Source organism: Neoarius graeffei, chromosome 22, assembly GCF_027579695.1.
Source record: "Neoarius graeffei isolate fNeoGra1 chromosome 22, fNeoGra1.pri, whole genome shotgun sequence".
Taxonomy (NCBI): Eukaryota; Metazoa; Chordata; class Actinopteri; order Siluriformes; family Ariidae; genus Neoarius; species Neoarius graeffei.
Genome location: NC_083590.1, coordinates 23,045,860 through 23,065,535, shown reverse-complemented (window position 1 = coordinate 23,065,535; position 19,676 = coordinate 23,045,860). Strand labels below are relative to the sequence as shown.

Here is a 19,676-nt window from a genome sequence, read left to right as displayed (position 1 = left end):
TTGTACAACCCTGATTCCAAAAAAGTTGGGACAAAGTACAAATTGTAAGTAAAAATGGAATGCAATGATGTGGAAGTTTCAAAATTCCATATTTTATTCAGAATAGAACATAGATGACATATCAAATGTTTAAACTGAGAAAATGTATCATTTAAAGAGAAAAATTAGGTGATTTTAAATTTCATGACAACAACACATCTCAAAAAAGTTGAGACAAGGCCATGTTTACCACTGTGAGACATCCCCTTTTCTCTTTACAACAGTCTGTAAACGTCTGGGGACTGAGGAGACAAGTTGCTCAAGTTTAGGGATAGGAATGTTAACCCATTCTTGTCTAATGTAGGATTCTAGTTGCTCAACTGTCTTAGGTCTTTTTTGTCGTATCTTCCGTTTTATGATGCGCCAAATGTTTTCTATGGGTGAAAGATCTGGACTGCAGGCTGGCCAGTTCAGTACCCGGACCCTTCTTCTACGCAGCCATGATGCTGTAATTGATGTAGTATGTAGTTTGGCATTGTCATGTTGGAAAATGCAAGGTCTTCCCTGAAAGAGACGTCTGGATGGGAGCATATGTTGCTCTAGAACCTGGATATACCTTTCAGCATTGATGGTGTCTTTCCAGATGTGTAAGCTGCCCATGCCACACGCACTAATGCAACCCCATACCATCAGAGATGCAGGCTTCTGAACTGAGCGCTGATAACAACTTGGGTCGTCCTTCTCCTCTTTAGTCCGAATGACACGGCGTCCCTGATTTCCATAACGAACTTCAGATTTTGATTCGTCTGACCACAGAACAGTTTTCCACTTTGCCACAGTCCATTTTAAATGAGCCTTGGCCCAGAGAAGACCTTCTGCGCTTCTGGATCATGTTTAGATACAGCTTCTTCTTTGAACTATAGAGTTTTAGCTGGCAATGGCGGATGGCACGGTGAATTGTGTTCACAGATAATGTTCTCTGGAAATATTCCTGAGCCCATTTTGTGATTTCCAATACAGAAGCATGCCTGTATGTGATGCAGTGCCGTCTAAGGGCCCGAAGATCATGGGCATCCAGTATGGTTTTCCGGCCTTGACCCTTACGCACAGATTCTTCCAGATTCTCTGAATCTTTTGATGATATTATGCACTGTAGATAATGATATGTTCAAACTCTTTGCAATTTTACACTGTCGAACTCCTTTCTGATATTGCTCCACTATTTGTCGGTGCAGAATTAGGGGGATTGGTGATCCTCTTCCCATCTTTACTTCTGAGAGCTGCTGCCACTCCAAGATGCTCTTTTTATACCCAGTCATGTTAATGACCTATTGCCAATTGACCTAATGAGTTCATGTGTGTTAGTACCTGGACGGAAATACGGATTTCCGTCAAAAATAAAATGCCAATATTCTGGGGGGTTTTTTTTAGCTTTCAAATTACCCACCAGTATATAAACGTTTTTTGGTTTGGCACTATAAGCTTTCCGTAGTAGTTTTTCATGATTAGTATGCCGTAAAGCTCCATCTCGGGTGTGTTTGCATGTTGTGCACTGTCGCTGAAATCCGAATATTACCGAGCTGTATCTTAGGCCATTCTTGGCAAACTATCAACATTGTAGCAAACAAACAACGATTGAAGTCTGACAGTTATAATGCCAAATTTTCTGGAAATCGGCGCATCTAAAGCAGAAATTAAGAAACCATGGGTGTTAGCAGACAGAAGTCATTTTGACTGAAAAAACTTACTGAAGCCGGAGGCTGAGGGTGCGCAGCAGCCGAATGAGCCGGCAACGCCGGCAAGGCGCGAAGCAGCGCCTTGGGCTTATAGCCCAAGGTGCGCGGAGCGCGGGGAGGGTGCGGGAGGGGGTATCCCCCTCCCGCAAGAGGGGTCTGGGGGATCACCCCCAGAAAATTTTTGAAAATACAGTGCTCTGAGGTGCTTTCTGAGCCCATTTTGCAAGGTTATAAATGAAAAATAACAGTGAGTATTCAAGACATAATATGGTCTATATATACAAAATAATTTTAATGGTTGGACCACAATTTTAAATTCAAATACAGGTAAATATCACACTAGATAATAGCTAGCTATTGTACCACACAACAGCCTACATAGTGATGGTAGCAAATCAACTTTCTTCTTTACTATTTGCAGAAGAAATATTTCAAATATTCATAGAACACTATTTTAAGACTGTTCAGCAATGTTTAACTAGTTTATCAAATGCTGGAAATTTTCTTTTTACATGTGTGAATACCACTAAATGTAGGTAAACCATTGCCACATACTAGATCACCTTTTCCATTACTACATACAGTAAAATAATTATTCCAAAATTCATAGAACACTATTTTCAGTATAGATAGATATGTGACAATACTAGATAGTATGTGACAATAGTTTACCTACATTTAGTGGTATACACATGTAAAAAAAATTGTTTTCAGCATTTCATAAAACTGAAAATAGTGTTCTATGAATTTTGGAATAATTATTTTACTGTATGTAGTAATGGAAAAGGTGATCTAGTATGTGGCAATGGTTTACCTACATTTAGTGGTATTCACACATGTAAAAAGAAAATTTCCAGCATTTGATAAACTAGTTAAACATTGCTGAACAGTCTTAAAATATTGTTCTATGAATATTTGAAATATTTCTTCTGCAAATAGTAAAGAAGAAAGTTGATTTGCTACCATCACTATGTAGGCTGTTGTGTGGTACAATAGCTAGCTATTATCTAGTGTGATATTTACCTGTATTTGAATTTAAAATTGTGGTCCAACCATTAAAATTATTTTGTATATATAGACCATATTATGTCTTGAATACTCACTGTTATTTTTCATTTATAACCTTGCAAAATGGGCTCAGAAAGCACCTCAGAGCACTGTATTTTCAAAAATTTTCTGGGGGTGATCCCCCAGACCCCTCTTGCGGGAGGGGGATACCCCCTCCCGCACCCTCCCTGCGCTCCGCGCACCTTGGGCTATAAGCCCAAGGCGCTGCTTCGCACCTTGCCGGCGTTGCCGGCTCGTTCAGCTGCTGCGCACCCTCAGCCTCCAGCTTCAGTAAGTTTTTTCAGTCAAAATGACTTCTGTCTGCTAACACCCATGAATGAGTTGCAATTTGGTCCTCCAGCTGTTCCTTTTTTGTACCTTTAACTTTTCCTGCCTCTTATTGCCCCGTCCCAACTTTTTTGAGATGTGTTGCTGTCATGAAATTTCAAATGAGCCAATATTTGGCATGAAATTTCAAAATGTCTCACTTTCGACATTTGATATGTTGTCTATTTTCTATTGTGAATACAATATCAGTTGTTGAGATTTGTAAATTATTGCATTCCGTTTTTATTTACAATTTGTACTTTGTCCCAACTTTTTTGGAATCGGGGTTGTATTTACCCTTCTACACACACTGTCAGTGCACTTGCAGAGCCAGGGACACTTCGTTTTGTTTGTAGGAACCCTCTACTCACTTCCACAGAACTGTCATGTTGTTTTGAGCTTTGCAATGGTTTTAAAACTAGCATTTTGTTTCGGCAAAAAGACATGCCCCGGGAACTGCCGTGTTGGCGCTTTCCGGTTGAAATCACAAAAAACGAATTTTCTCAAAACACAACCGATTGGTTGTGGGTGGTAAAAGAGAGCAACTGGACTTGCTTGAAGATTCTTGAAGACGTTTCACCTCTCATCTGAAAGGCTTCTTCAGTTCTGTCTGACTGGTAGGGAGCATCAGGTATTTATCCTCTCATGGATGAAAAGCTCATCTAAGGTGTCATTGAGTCATCCTGTTGGTGTGGGTCACTGGGGGCTGGTTGTGAACAGCCTCGAGAGTCGTTAGGATGATCAATGGATCGCCCGTTAGGGTGATCAATGGAATGCTGATTCTCTGTGTCCTCCTGTGAGTCACTGAAAACAGCTGGGTTTTTGTGTGCATTCAGTTGTCTGGGAAGTGTGCCAAGGACTGCATTGTAGGTGGCTGATAAATGATGTCTTAGACCCCCACCTCTGTTCAGTGATGGCCGTTCCAGGTTGACAAAAATGGCTTCTTCAACTCCTCGCTCATACCAACGATCCTCTCTGGCTAAAATGCGTACGTTGCAATCCTGAAATGAGTGTCCTTTGTTGTTAAGATGAGGGTAGACAGCAGAGTCCTGGCCTGAGGAACTGGCTCTCCTGTGTTGAGCCATGCGCCTGTGAAGCGGTTGTTTTGTCTCCCCAGTATATGAGTCCGTGTATTCCTCACTGCACTGAATGGCATACACTACATTGTCCTGTTTGTGTCTGGGTATTCTGTCCTTAGGGTGGACCAGTTTCTGCTTCAGAGTGTTACTGGGTCTGAAATGTACCGGAATGTTGTGTTTGTAGAAGACCTGGATGACTGAGAATCTTCACAGACACAACCGATTGATGTGATTGTGGTAGCAACTCAACGTATGCACTCCCAATAATGCGAAAATAGACCTAAAAAGCATTTCACTCCAGAGTATTCCTTTAACAGGGATGTGATTTTTCCGCGAATTCGCGGAATTCCGCTTTTTTCACCTCAAAACTTGGAAAAAAAATGTTTCCGATTTTTCCCTCAAATCCACATTCGTATCCTATTCGTTCCGACTTTGTTTGAAAGATGGCAGCCTCGGATTTGCATCTTTACGCCTCGATCACGGAGGCTGCTATCTTTCAACTCTTTGTTTGAAGCGAGCGCATTCATTGGTTGTTACAGAGCGATGGGCCAATCACATACCTCGTTTCATCTCATTGACGTAATTACGTAAGTACGTGATTGGCCCATCGCTCTGTAACAACCAATGAACGCGCTTGTTAGATAACTGTACGTAAGCTCGCTTCAAACGGAGTTGAAAGATGGCAGCCTCCGTGATCGAGCGTAAAGTGCGCGCGCGCGAGAGAGAGAGAGAGCGCGAGTGAGTGAGAGAGAGCGAGAGAGAGCGAGGGAGAGGGAGAGCGCGCGAGTGAGGGAGAGAGCGAGGGAGAGGGAGAGCGCGCGAGTGAGGGAGAGAGCGAGGGAGAGGGAGAGCGCGCGAGTGAGGGAGAGAGCGAGGGAGAGGGAGAGCGCGCGAGTGAGGGAGAGAGCCAGGGAGAGGGAGAGCGCGCGAGTGAGTGAGAGAGAGAGCGAGGGAGAGGGAGAGAGCGCGTGAGAGAGAGAGAGAGAGAATGCGCGCGCGTGAGAGAGTGTGCGCGCGCGAGTGAGAGAGAGCGAGTGAGAGAGAGCGAGTGAGAGAGAGCGAGTGAGAGAGAGCGAGTGAGTGAGTGAGAGAGCGAGAGAGAGAGAGCGAGTGAGAGAGAGTGTGTGCGCGCGTGAGTGAGAGAGTGTGTGCGCGCGCGAGTGAGAGTATGTGTGTGTGTGTGTGTGTCAGAGTTGCATGTTGACCATTAAATTGGCTTGAATTTGTTAATCATGACAAGTTTTTTCTTGTGTTTGCTTGCCATTTTAGTACAATTTTTAAGTCAGAAAACCCCAAAACCCAGGAGCTTCGGGGGGCTTCCCCCCTTGTCCCCCCACCAGGGTGTTGCCCTGGACTAGCTGGGGGCCTGCGGCCCCCAGACCCCCGCCTAAAATTTTCAGATAATTTCACCAGCCCCAAATCACATCCCTGCTTTAAGTAGCACTGCTGAATAGCAGTTAACGATAGTCAGCTGAACTTAATAAGAGGGAGACAGGGGGCAGTGTGAACTTTGGGCGTTGTAGTCCTGGGAACCCATGCTTGTAGTTCTGTTAGAGTTTCGATTCACAACGCCATTACTGACAACATTCTGTTTTTATTTATATTTTACACATTTGAAAATAGTCAAGCAGAGATAAATTCTACAAAACCTGACTCTTAAACCTTTAAGTAGTTATTATCCCCTGCCACAAAGTGTGCAGGGGGATATAGGAATGGAGTCCGTCTGTCCGTCCATTTCAATCTGGACAAGTTTTCTCAGAAACTACATAAGCTACATCAATGAAACTTTGCGTGCTCCTATTCCTATTCATGATCCAAGTCAGGGGTCACCAAACTTTTTTTCTCTGGGGGCCACATTGTCGTTCCTGACTGTGATGGGGGGCCGGGGTCAGGTCAGCTATATAACAGAATTGTATGATCCAGACAAATATGACCACCAGCAGGTCTTATTGTGTAGTAGAGATTACTAGCCTGGCACAGCCATCCCCACTACTATATCCACACTCCTATATCAACACTTGATTCCTGGCACATATTTGTTTATCTTTACTAGTGGTTTGCAAAAGTAGTAATCGAGTCTTCATACTTTGTTTTAATTTGAAATACCACAGATATTCCATTTATTTATTTTCTAATAAAAATAACATCAAAGCTGTCAAGGTAAGAAACATCTGCCTAGTTGAGGTGACTGACACTGGGAAAGGTGAGTGGAAAATTATAAATTGTAGGTAGGCCTGTTGATATTATTAATAATATTAATAATAATTGTGTGCAGCACTTAATAAAGGTCAAATAAATAGGCCTATAAAATAAATACATTTAAAAAAAACAGTGAAATTTATAATAATATGAGCAATAGATCACAGCAGTTGTGCTGTGTCCTGCACGTCATTGCTCTCATCCATGGCCAAAGCAAAAAACTCGAATTCTGACGCTTTCTCATTCAGCTGGTCATACACGTTGTCGCCCAAATCTTCGGTTCGCCTGGTCATAGTAGGTGCGGAGAGACTCACCGCATTGAGCGCATCCTTCTTGTTGGGACACACCTCCTTGGCCACAGCAAGCATGCATACTTTAACAAAGTCCCCATCAGTAAACGGCTTTCCATGGGTAGCTAGTAGGTGAGCTACCTTATAGCTAGCCCGGACAGCAGCCTGGTTGATCTGGGTTTGGCGAAGGAATACATTCTGTTGTGCAGCCAGTCCGCATTTCATCCTCTGAATCCTGTCTTCTCTTGTTTGCCCTCGCAAACTAGCATACTCTTTGTGGCGGGTTTCATAGTGACGACGCAGATTATGTTCTTTGAAAACTGACACACTTTCTTTACATACAAGACAAACTGCACGGTCCTTACGCCGAACGAAAAAATAATTGGTGGTCCACTGTTCTTTAAAAACTCTGCACTCTCTGTCAACTTTTCGCTTACCGCTAGCCATTTTGCTGTCCTGAACACTGACAGTTCTCTGCGCGTGCGCTGCCTGTCACTGCTTGATTGCGAGCATATGACGAAAATTTGGAAAATATGAATAGTTCATTTTATAACTAAATATCAATTTTAATTGATAAAATCAACAAAATACAAGATGCAGACATGTTATTATTTGCCAAAAAACAATTTAAAATAAATAGGCCATGACCACTTTTGGGGATTGCCTCATAGGGCCGGTTCAAGTGGTGGAGGGCAGAGGGGCTGGGGGGCCGGTCAAAGGGGGGTGGCGGGCCGGAGTCGGCCTGCGGGCCGTACTTTGATGACCCCTGATCTAAGTTGAGTTTGAAAATCTTTTATGATTAATTATTATTTTCAGAGTTATGGCCCTTGATTTTCGTTATTGGACCGTATACCATACAAGTGGACTCAATCTGGACAAGTTTTCTCAGAAACTACATAAGCTACATCAATGAAACTTTGTGTGCTCATACTACTGAAAAAAGCTGGGTAGTGTTTTATGAAGGTGTCATAGCACTTACAACATCATAAGCCAATACTAAAGCAATGGGCATAAGTGTTAAGAGGTCTTCATAAAATGCTTGTGGCGGGGGATAGTGATGACCATGTCTTCTTGTTTAGTTTTTGCTTAAACATTTGCGCCTCTAGTAAAATTAATGTCAGCAATTGTCCATAACAGTAATAATGTTTCAGTCATTATTAATAAGACCTTGTGAGTGGTCAAGAAAATAGAGACTGTCCAACATGAGAGATCATCTTTAAGTATTAAACCAAGATGAAAATCTGTTGATGAAGCGTATGTCATTGTGTCTCTGCAGCTTGCGGAAATGTCATGTCTCAGGTGAAGGCTGTGCTGCTCTGTGTTCAGCTCTGAGATCAAATCCCTCACACCTGAGCAAACTAGATCTGGCCTTTAATAAACTCGGAGACTCAGGAGTGAAGTGTCTCTCTGCTGTACTGGAGAATCCTCACTGTAAACTGGAGACACTGAGGTAAGATCATCTCTTTGAGAGTCACATGACCTGCTTCTCAGTAAGACACACTCTCTAATAGTGAGTCTAAAGCAGAGGTTTTAGGTTCTTCAATGTCTTGAGGAGGAAGATTGTTTCTTTTCACTGCACACTGATGATTTGTCAGAGTCTTTGGGTCAGATGTACAGTAGTGCTTGAAAGTTTGTGAACCCTTTAGAATTTTCTATATTTCTGCATAAATATGACCTAAAACATCAGATTTTCACACAAGTCCTAAAAGTAAATAAAGAGAATCCAGTTAAACAAATGAGACAAAAATATTATACTTGGTCATTTATTTATTGAGGAAAATTATCCAATATTACATATCTGTGAGTGGCAAAAGTATGTGAACCTCTAGGATTAGCGGTTAATTTGAAGGTTAACTTAGAGTCAGGTGTCTTCAATCAATGGGATGACAATCAGGTGTGAGTGGGCACCCTGTTTTATTTAAAGAACAGGGATCTATCAAAGTCTGATCTTCACAACACGTTTGTGGAAGTGTATCATCACATGAACAAAGGAGATTTCTGAGGACCTCAGAAAAAGCATTGTTGATGCTCATCAGGCTGGAAAAGGTTACAAAACCATCTCTAAAGAGTTTAGACTCCACCAATCCACAGCCAGACAGATTGTGTACAAATGGAGGAAATTCAAGACCATTGTTACCCTTCCCAGGAGTGGTCGACCAACAAAGATCACTCCAAGAGCAAGGTGTGTAATAGTCGGCGAGGTCACAAAGGGCCCCAGGGTAACCTGCGAAAGGACCCTGCGAATCAAGGGGAGGAATAACCCAAACCTTCTTGGGAACAAGCATATTTAAAACTGAAGAGAGAGAAGAGCTGTACACGGTGAGAATCTCAGAGGGGGAAGATAAGTCAAGCACTGAGGAAAGAGAGGAGGCAGAGAGGGCAGACGAGAAAGTACAGGTAGTCGTCGACTTACGATTGCGTTTGGTTACGACTGACCGGTTGTAAACCGATCTGGTCGTAAGTTGGCCTATGTTAAATGAACAAAAGTATATTGTGATGTGTAATGATATTGTAATCATCTTAAAGTCTTATTTTATCAACATTTTTCTTATTTCATTACCTTGGCTCATTATTTGGTTTAAGTCAAACACTGCATACTACACTGCGTACAGTACAATTCGTTTAATATGTGCAAAACAAAAAATACGAAATACAGGTGTGAAAAATAGAAAAATTTTAGTTTGAAACATACCAAAATACAAAGGTAAAACATACCAAAATACAAAACTTAGTGACCGCTGACATCACTGGTGCTTGGCTGTGTGTCGTCTACGTCATCATCAGCTGTTGCAGCGCTCTGGCTCGCGGGAGCATTTGCTTGTTTCATAAACCAGGAGCTGGGACGGAAACTGTATGACGGCGTGCGCGAGGGAGCGCGAGATACTGCGCGTGTGCCTGGAGCTGGGGCGGAAACTGTTGTATGCGGCGAGAGGTGCTGCCGGGAGCTGGGGCGGAAACTGTATGACGGTGTGTGCGAGGGTATTTAAACGGGGGGAAAAAAACGAGATACTGCGCGTATGCCGGGATCTGGGGCTGAAACTGTCGTATGCTCAGCTAGCTCAGCTGGGAAACACTTGCCAGTCATAACCAGACGGTCGTAAAGTCGATCGGTCGTAAGTCGCATAGGTCGTAAGTCGACGACTACCTGTATTTGGATCAATAGATTTGAGATTTTGATCGGTGATTTTTAGTTTTATCTTGTCTATGTATGGTGACTAGTAAGGAAAAACAGATTTAAATGAAATGGTGATCAGAGATGCCAGACAGAGACCTAGAGACCGAGCCATCAAGCCCAGAGGTCCTCCCAGCTGATGTTCAAGATGGTGTGGAGGTTCTTCTGATGGAACTGTTCCAGCTTCTTCAGGTCTTGGTGGGAGAGGGTCCATGTTTCGCACCCGTAAAGGAGGGTCGAGACCACAACAGCATCGTAGACCATCAGTTTGGTTTGATGGCTGAGGTCCTTATTCTTGAACACCCGGCTTGTGAGTCTCCCAAACACAAGATGTGCTGCATGGAGCCTGTTCTCTACATCCTTGGTTGAAGTGCACTGGATGGAGAGAAAAATACCAAGGTATGGGAAGTGCTCCACACACTTTGTTGTTTCCCGTGATTGAGATGTTGCAGTCTGGTGGATTAGCTCCAGGTGGAGATTGGGCAAGGATTTTGGCCCTGCCGGTGTTTATGGTGAGGCCAAACTGGGAGTAGACAGCACAGAAGTCATTAACTGATTTGCTGCATTTCTTCAGGCAAGTGAGCTGGTGCAGCATTGTCGTGTGTACTGTATCTCCATCACTTTGAAGATGGCAGTGTGATGTTTGGAGTGGAGTCGTGACAGGTTGAACAATCCTCCATTGAAATGGTATCTGACTTCCACGCCTGGGTTGTCCAGTGGAATCTCATGTAGCATGGCAGCAAGTTAGAGAGAGAGAGAGCAGTGTGGGTGCAAGGTCATACCCCTGTTTCAGTCCACAGGTGATGGGAAACTCATCTGAGATGGTGTTTTGGTGGATGACTTGGGTCGTCATGCATCGCTTGGATCATTGTGACGAAGGGATCTGGTAGGCCAAAGTGTCTCAGGGCAGCCCACATAGCATCCCATGAAATGCTATCATAAACTTTCTCGAGGCCATAGAACACCAGAAAGAGGGGTTTATTCTGCTCTCGAGCCTTCTCCTGCAGCTGTCTGGCACAGAAAATCATGTCAATCATCCTTCAGAAAGCTCAATCTGTATTGAGATTTCGGGAGGATCTTCTCGGCAATTTCTTGAAGGTGGTTCAAGATAATACTGGCCAGGATCTTTCCAGCGATGGAGAGCAGGGATATCCCATGGTAATTGCCACAGATGTTTTGGTCTCCATTCTTAAAGATGGTCATGATCAGCGCAAAGCGTGTTCCACGCTTTGCATCCCGCATTCGAAGCATCAGGGTGAAGAGCCGAGTCTTCAGGGCCATTCTGCTGTGGTCGAGCAGCTCTACCGGGATGTTGTCTGGTCCTGCTGCTTTTCTTCAGTGCATTTGCTTGAGAGCTGATTGGAACTCACTGAATTTAGGCAGGACAGACATCCAGGGTTGTGGAGGGTATTGAGGCACATTCCGTAGGAAGGCGTCATCCACAGTTGAATTGCGGTTGAGCAGGGCATTGAAATGCTCCTTCCAGCGTTCCAGAATGTCTTGGCTCTCAGTCAAAAGGGTGGTGTTGTTGGCTGACATGAGAGTCCCCATGGATGATAACGTTTTCCTGTCACCAGTTGTTCTGAAGCTCCCGTAGTCTGGTCTGGTCTGCCACTGACTCTTGAGCCGTTGGTGCTGAGCTTTCTTTTCAATTGAAGTCGGGTCTTGCTCATAAATGATCCTCGCTTTTCACCTGGCATTGACAAGGCCAGCAATTTTTTCGTCATTGCTATCGAGCCATTTCTGTTGTTTCCTTTTCTGGAGGCCAATGGTCTCTTTGGCCGCTTCATTGATGGGGTCTCGAAGAGTTGTCCACTCCAAGTCCACTGATGTTTCGTGTACCAGGTTCGATGTGAGGCATCGGTACACTGCTTCTCAGAAAATCTTAGACTTGGCCGAGTACTTCAGCTTGCTGATGTCGGACTTCTTTCTTGGTTGGTTGTTCAGGTGGTGCCGAGCCTTGGGTTTTCGTTGAAGACTCAGTTTCCTTTTGGTAACAAGGAGATGATCAGTCCAACAGTTGTCGGCACCGGGCATGCACCTGGTGATCAGGACGTCTTTCTTGTGTTGTCTGATGATGGCATAGTCAAGAATATGCCAGTGTTTCAATTGTGGATGACTCCAGGTGGCCTTGAAGCGGTTGGGAAGTCGAAACCAAGAGTTGGTGATGGTCAGTTCTTGTTTGGCACAGAGGCCAAGAAGGAGAAGGCCGTTGGTGTTGCAGTTTCCGACACCTTCCTTTCCAAGGATGTTTTGCCAGAGAACGTGGTCCTTTCCTACTCTTGGGTTGAAATCTCCCAAGAGTACAAGATGATCTTCAGTGGGGACGTGGGTGATGGCTTAATTCGGTTGTTGGCAGAACGCTTCCTTGATATCTTCTTTGGTGTCCAGCGTCGGAGCATAGGCCAAGATGAAAGTGGCAAAGTGGTTTTCAGGGAGCGGAATTAGGTGCATCATGAGGCATTCCTTGATGCTTTTGGGGATCAGGTTGTGGGTTCTGACAAGTTGGCGCTTGATGGCAAAGCCAACCCCATAATCTCGATGTTCCTTTGGGTCTTTTCAAGTTGGCCCTCGCCAGCCAGCCGCATCTCGCTCAGAGCAGCGACATCAATGTTGAATCTAGCGAGTTCCCTTGAGACCAGGGCCGTTCTTCGTTCAGGTCGGACCAAGTCCTTGCAGTCAAGAAGTGTTCTCACATTCCAAGATCCAACAGTCAGATGAGAAGTATGCTTTTGGTTTTTTTGGTGCATTTTGCCCACAGAAGAGGGTGACCTGCTGGGTGCGGTACCCCAGCCAGGTTTGCTTGTGGCTTCCAATGTTTAGCCCATCTTTTCTTCGGCGTTCCTCATTCTGGGTTGGCAGTGGTACTCCTGAAAAGACCTACCTAGTCACAGATGCAGGGCCTGAATTCCTGTGTAGCCATGGGTTCACAGAAAGGCGACCATCACACATCTGCCACCAATATGCAGGTCTGGACTAGGAGCTCTCAGTTTCACCAAACCTGCTCCTATCATCCTTATCCCATTGCTGTTGGCCTTTAGAGCTTCCAGAAGATGAAGTGGTCCGGAAGGAAGCCACTGGTGTGAATTTGTTTAGGGTGGACAACAGCTTGCCAGGATGAAGCCCACACACTTGGCTCCCAGTTCTCCCCTGCGGCACCAAGGGAGGAGACTGGCTGGGATTTCCTAGGAGTTGCATCGAGCTGCCAATCACCCAGTCTGTTGGATGTGGCCTTGTAGCCAGCCCACCTGGCATAGCCTCCTTTCATCTTCATAGCCATTGGGTATTTCAGTAAAGTTCACCTCCCTCACCTGATCTGCTGCTGAGGACTTTCACCAGAGCCCTTTTAGCCATCTCATTTTCAGGGTTCCTGTTTGGCCTTCACGGTGACCGTAGTGGCCCGGGATCCAAAGATACCACCATACTTCGCCCCAACAGGCATTCCCCTACTTGCTCTGTTGCCCAGGTGTCATGACGAAGATGTGGGGTTGGGTTTCTGACACCCGGTACATACTAGATCAAAGGTATGACCATGTACACAAGTGGGAAAGTCAACATGCTGCCTAATGTTAAAGCATTCTAGAACGGCTTTAAATTCCCTTGCAGTAGCAGAGTCAGTATCAGCATGGATATTGAAATCCCCTTATAATGGTACAGAAGAGTTAGAGCTACTGATTGTGAGCAACTTGGTCAGGTCAGAAAAAATGCTGGGGAGTAGTTTGGGTGGGCGGTAGTTGAGAAGAACAAATGGAGGTTTTGGGTCAGTAAATTTCAATGCAAGACATTCAAAAGACAGAACACTGTGGAGGTTAATGGTCACAGTTTTCAGAGTATTCCTGTATACAGCAGCCAGGCCACCTCCTCTACCTGTGACACAGGGTTGGGCAAAAAAAGCTGTAGCCGGAGGGAGTGAGCAGATGAAGTTGTGTGTAGTCATTCGGAGTTTGTCAGGTTTCCATAACCAGCAGCATGTCCATATTTTTTATCTTCAGTAATGTCTCTAAGTAAGGTGGCTTTGGCAGGAAGTGAATGACAGTGTAATAAGGCAAATGAGTGGGAATTGACCAAAGGATTGTAGACATGGTTAAAGTGAGAACTGTCCATAGATATTAAGGACTTGTGATTTATATTACGAGGCCTGATGGAGTCAGTACGGTGCTAGTGATTCGGTCGAAAGGACTAAATGGATGGTATAGCAGATGTGTAGCACAGGTTTCAGTAGCATCAAGAAGAGCGATGGATGTAGCATGGACATCATGTAATTCGGAGCGACTTGCAGGAGGAGCATACAGATGGGTCAAGCCGAGCATTGCAGTTTAGCTTTCACAGCTCAGGTGGAGAATAAACCAGGTCAATGGTGATGAAAAAGTAAGCCACTCCCAAAGTTTACATATTGCTACAAACATGGGCCTAAAAAGCACCACCAGCAGATGCCATCTTGGAAGTTACATCCCAAAGCCAAGCCAACCACACAACTGTCATAGCAAGCCACGTTAGCCAGAACCCAGTGTTACCCCAATGCGTATTTAGTATATGAGAGGTGGGAAAGCAAACCCACCGGTCATAAACTGCCAAGAAACAGTTAGTAAAAGAGTGGAAACTCACCTGCCGACTGAGCCAAGGAGGAGAAAGGCAACTGGGGGAGGATTCATGGAAAGCAGAGCCAGTGAGTGGTTAGCATTAGCCAGCAGAGGAGAAAATTTAAAAAAGCTGTAGTGGCGTTAATCCGAAGAAAAGTCAGTAGGATCCGCATCGGAGTCAATAGAGCAGGGGAAAATTAGGTTAATTAGCGTTAGCAAAATCATACAAAGCAATGGAAAAAACAGGTCCATAAAATGACAAAGTTGCAGAAAAGTAGGTCAACATGCAAAACACTGACCGGCTAATTAACAATTACTTTGTTAATTAGAATTAACAGGTGATATTAAATTCTCATAACATTCTGGATAATAAAATTAATTTTACACACTCATCTTTAAAGGAAGTATTAAACCAAGATGAAAATCTGTTGATGAAGTGTGTGTCATTGTGTCTCTGCAGGTTGTGTAATTGTGGTGTCTCAGATGAAGGTTGTGCTGCTCTGAGTTCAGCTCTGAGATCAAACCCCTCACACCTGAGAGAACTGGATCTGTCCGGTAATAAACTCAGAGACTCAGGAGTGAAGTGTCTCTCTGCTGTACTGGAGAATCCTGACTGTAAACTGGAGAAACTGAGGTAAGATCATTTCTGAGAGTCACATGACCTGCTCCTCAGTCGGACACATTCTCTAATGGTGAGACTGAAGCAGAGGTTTTAGGTTCTTCATCAGTGTCCTGAGGAGGAAGATTTGTTTCTTTTCACTGCACACTGATGATTTGTCAGTGTCTTTGGGTCAAATGTACATATGTGAGAAGTTGCAGCACAAAACGGGACGTGATGAGGCTGCAGCGTGTCTGAAATTACTGTGAAATTTACAACATTGTACCAAATGACACAAACTGCACCTGAGACACAAACGAAGTGCACTCTGTGTGAGCTGCAGGGTTTAAAAGCAGCAGTGATATGGAAAGTGAAAAGGCAGAAAATTAAAAACAAAAACGGATCAAATAACTGTTTAAAATAAACTGGAAACCACAGCAACTAGCCTTTTTACAAAAAAATTTCCTTACATTTGAAAGTTTGTTTGTTCGTGAATTTACTTTCAGTATGTCTTTGACCCCGTCCACACGTAGCCGGGTATCTGCTAAATCGAAGATATTTTTCTACGTTTTGGCCTGTCATCCACATGAAAACACATCAAAAACGAATATTTAAAAAAACTCCGGGCAAAGTGAAGATTTTTGAAAACTCCGTGTATGCCTTTTCGTGTAGACAGAGATAACCGGAGGTTTGCGTTTTAGAACGTCACAATCTGCGCCAAAAAAATGACAACAAATCTGCCCTGACGTCAAACGTGCGACCTTTGTTTACTGCAGAAGCCAGATTAAGCATGGACTTAAGCTAGCCGCACACTACGGCGATCCATGCGGTACCGAACCGACCCATTTCAGAGCCGACTTCCAACAGGGCACGCACATATCTCCCGACTGTTGACGAGTGCAGTCGCGATTGAAGCGACATGTGACAACTTAATAGCTTTGTGATTGGCTATTGGATATAGTTAGGGGAGAGCGGGGTAAGATGAGCCACTTTTTACATTTTTCATCATCACTACATGTTAAAGCCATTTTTGCTTCCAGTCTACACACCATACCAAATTTCAAAGTGTACTGTTACTATCTGAGCAAAAAATAATTGATAAGCTCTTATGGTTAGAATGATATTACCTCTTGAAAAAAAAATGTCAAGTGGCTCAACTTACCTCATGCACGGGGTAAGATGAGCCACTGTGTGGGGTAAATTGAGCCAACACAAAACATGGTAGGTTAACAAAGTAAACAACTTTTATTATTAGAAATGCAATCAATGAATCAAGTCAAGTCAATCAAGTGGGGGATAGGACCGTTGCATAGAAAAGGGGAGATGAAGAGAGAGGTGATAGAATGAGATGGGATAGGGAGGGATAGATAGATGGATAGAGAGAGAGATATGCGTAGATAGATAGAAAGAGGGATGGTTAGAGAGGGAATGAGAGATATACTATATTATAGAAATTACTAAAACAGTAGAGCAGTGCCAAAAAATCTTATTTCTTTCAGTAGGTTAAAACATTGCTAAAACATGCAGCAATCATTCCATCAATCATTCAATCATTTCATCATTATTCAATGTTCCAAGCGTTCAAATTGCAAGGGAACACCATTTGCCTCTCCCTCCGTGCTGTCCCCCCAACAGTAAAGGGGCGGGGCAATTTTTTCACAATATCCTGTCTTGACAGGACAGCCTCATCTTTCTCTTTGAAGACAAAGGTTGGCTTTCTTGCAGAGCCATGGCATGACTGGCTTCTTTTGAGAAATCTTGCCTCTATTTCGAAGACATCCAATTTGATTATCTGGCCAATGAAGAAATGCACTTTCACCAACTTGGTATAACCTGTCTCTACCTCTCCATTCTTTATCTTTTCAATGAACCTAGTCAGAGTCATCCTGTCCAAATGCATATCCCTCACCACAGCCCGAATAGGCCTGCCTTTCCTGACTTCCTCTGCGGCTCTCTCCAAAACTGCATGGGACTGTGCGGCCCTGTCTGTTTTTCTTTTGTATGAGTGTGGCATCATGCACACCTGTAATAACAGAGGGCATTATTTTATTTATTAAAAACCTTTTAAACATATTATTTATATTAACATGTTATTTATTTGTTTGTTTATTTGTTGTTGTTGTTGTCATATATGACCAGTAAATGTGAAAACTTAAGTGTCATCCATATTGGGTAAGCTCAGCCACCAATGGGGTAAGTTGAGCCAGTGGCTCAACTTGCCCCACATCTAATGGCTCATCTTACCCCGTGGCCACCATTTTGTAGAAAAATGCTAATAAAGGGGATTAGGCTAATCAAAATTATTTTTATTAGCATTCATATCATAGCTTAGAAAGCCACTAACTTAACCCTAATGTGTCTAAATATTATTCTACTTTTGTCTTCTCTAAATCACCTTCACTGTGGACAAACATGGAATTGACTTAGAAAGCACAAAAACACATTTTTATAAATATCTCCCTCACCTAGTTTGACATGTGGTGCTCCTCTCCACAAGTGTAAGTAAATGGTCCCGCCCTCCTTTGAATGTGGTCACATGGTCACATTTGTTTACTGTTTCTTAGAAACAGGGGGTGGCTCATCTTACCCCCTGGCTCATCTTACCCCGCTCTCCCCTACTGTTAAATCCAACACTTGAAGATGCTACAGGCTGAATTACAAATGACACAACATGGAATATGTAGCGCACTATCTAGGCTGCATGAGCTATTATTCCCGACCTTAAATAGTGCACTTATATAAGGGAGTTAAAGCGATTTGGAATTCAGCCACACAACTTGAGCAGAGTGGCTTTCCAGCCCACTGTGTCTATGGATAAAGCTTCAGTCTATGGAATTACAGTATATACCTGCATTAGGTGCTACCAACACGTATTTCTCGCGCTAGAAATTGTGTTTAATGATGTCACGTGTTATATGCGAAAGATATGATTGGCTATTGCTAGCGACTCTCGCCGATCAGTCTGGCTCCCGATTAATTTTTCGAATCGGCTGTGAGATGAGTCGGTACCATCGAAAACTAGTCTTTACGCCTGACTCGCGACTTCAGTTGGCTCGGTATGCTGAAAATCGGCGTAGTGTGCGGCTAGCTAAAGAGTAATGGATCGGAGTAGTGCCTTGAAAGTGTTAATTATTGTGCAGGTGCTATTTACATGTTTAATTTTAGAAGCCCAACTACTGCTCCAAGAGCACAGGCGATGTGATTAGGGGGTAGGATTTGGGGAAATAGCCATCTACAGGTTTGGAATGCTTAGGAATGTGATTGAAAACGCAGATGTTCGGTTATGTGTGGAAGGGATTTTTTTCGAAGACGAGGTGGTGTGGATAAAACATTTTTATAAATGGAGGGGGGAAAAATGTTCGGTTTTAAAAATACCCGGCTACGTGTTTACATGGCATTTATCTGCTATGAACAGGGTCGCCAGATCTGCTTAATAGAAGCAACCCAGTGGACAAGCAATTTTCCCATGCAGGACCCATGTAGTTTTCCCTCTTAGTTCTTTCACTACAATCGTAAAATGGTCTTGAATTATTACAGATTTTGTCATGATCCCGACCCCCCCCCCCCCCCCCCCCATTTTTGCTCAGCACATCTGGCCCTCTATTTTCATGTCATTCTTATGTACATTTTCTATTTACTGCAGATTTGATATCCTCAATCTGTAGAACATGAACCTGATATGAAAATATTTTACACCCCATCAGTTTTAGAATTCAGTTATTTTTTTAATTGGCAATAAATTTCCAGTCAGTAATCTGGTTTATAAAAGACATGAATGTTAATTCTCAAAATGAACGCTTTGTTTGACATTAGTATATCTTCTTTTGAATTCATGATGGTGGTGGGGTTTTTTTGAATGAAATGCATTTTGTAAAAAAATTAAATGAAATTTAGAAGAAATAAATATTTAAAAATAAAATAGAAATTAATTAATTGAACTGTGAAATAATTAATTTAAACTAGAAATATGAGCTGGAATAATGTTAATGTCTATTTCCAAATGCTTTTAATTATTTTATTTATTGTCCTTGATTTATTTCATGATTGCTGGTACATGACGCACTATGAAATAACTAAATCTCTCAAACTCACCCATCAAAGTTCGTGGGCAGGATCTAGCATCTGATTGGTGAGACTGCACTGAAAGTCATGACAAATCAAGTCCAGCTGTTCTAATGTCTAAACTACACACAATTCTTAATTTCCCTGAGGGAACCCTCCCAAAGGGATCAATAAAGTTTTATCTAATCTAGTCTCAAACACGCAGACAGAACGTCAGATATTTCTGAAATTTAGTTCAACATTTACTGCCCCTGATAACCACATTATATTACACGGCCTGGCCCAAAAAAAGTTGCCAGTTGGATTTAAATAAACAAATACTTAAGCACCTTTTGATTGGATAATTATTGCAGTGATTAATGTTTCAGCTGGCAAGAATTCTTTTAACCTGAACTGATGCAGTGAGTAGTTTCTCGTTTCTTAAATATTTCGGAAAGCCTATCCCCATAGTTGTGGAAAAGATGTTACTGTGTTTGAAATTATTGACCTGCATCAAGCAATGAAGGAAAACTCACAGGATTGGAACTAAACAGCTCTGTGGCCATAAGAAAACCACTTATGTGGTTTTGTGTGTGTGAGCCGGGCACCATAGTAACCTGTTCATTCT

The 19,676-nt window shown here is 43.1% G+C and overlaps 1 protein-coding gene across 1 annotated transcript in view; it reads left to right on the top strand.

The window, feature by feature from the left end:
• The window catches only part of LOC132870779 (NACHT, LRR and PYD domains-containing protein 12-like), a 165,524-nt gene that overhangs the window by 92,668 nt on the left and 53,180 nt on the right, over positions 1-19,676 (top strand). Inside the window, 2 exon segments of the mRNA XM_060904635.1 lie at positions 7,934-8,107; positions 14,870-15,043. Of these exon segments, the coding sequence (XP_060760618.1) occupies positions 7,934-8,107; positions 14,870-15,043 (348 nt within the window).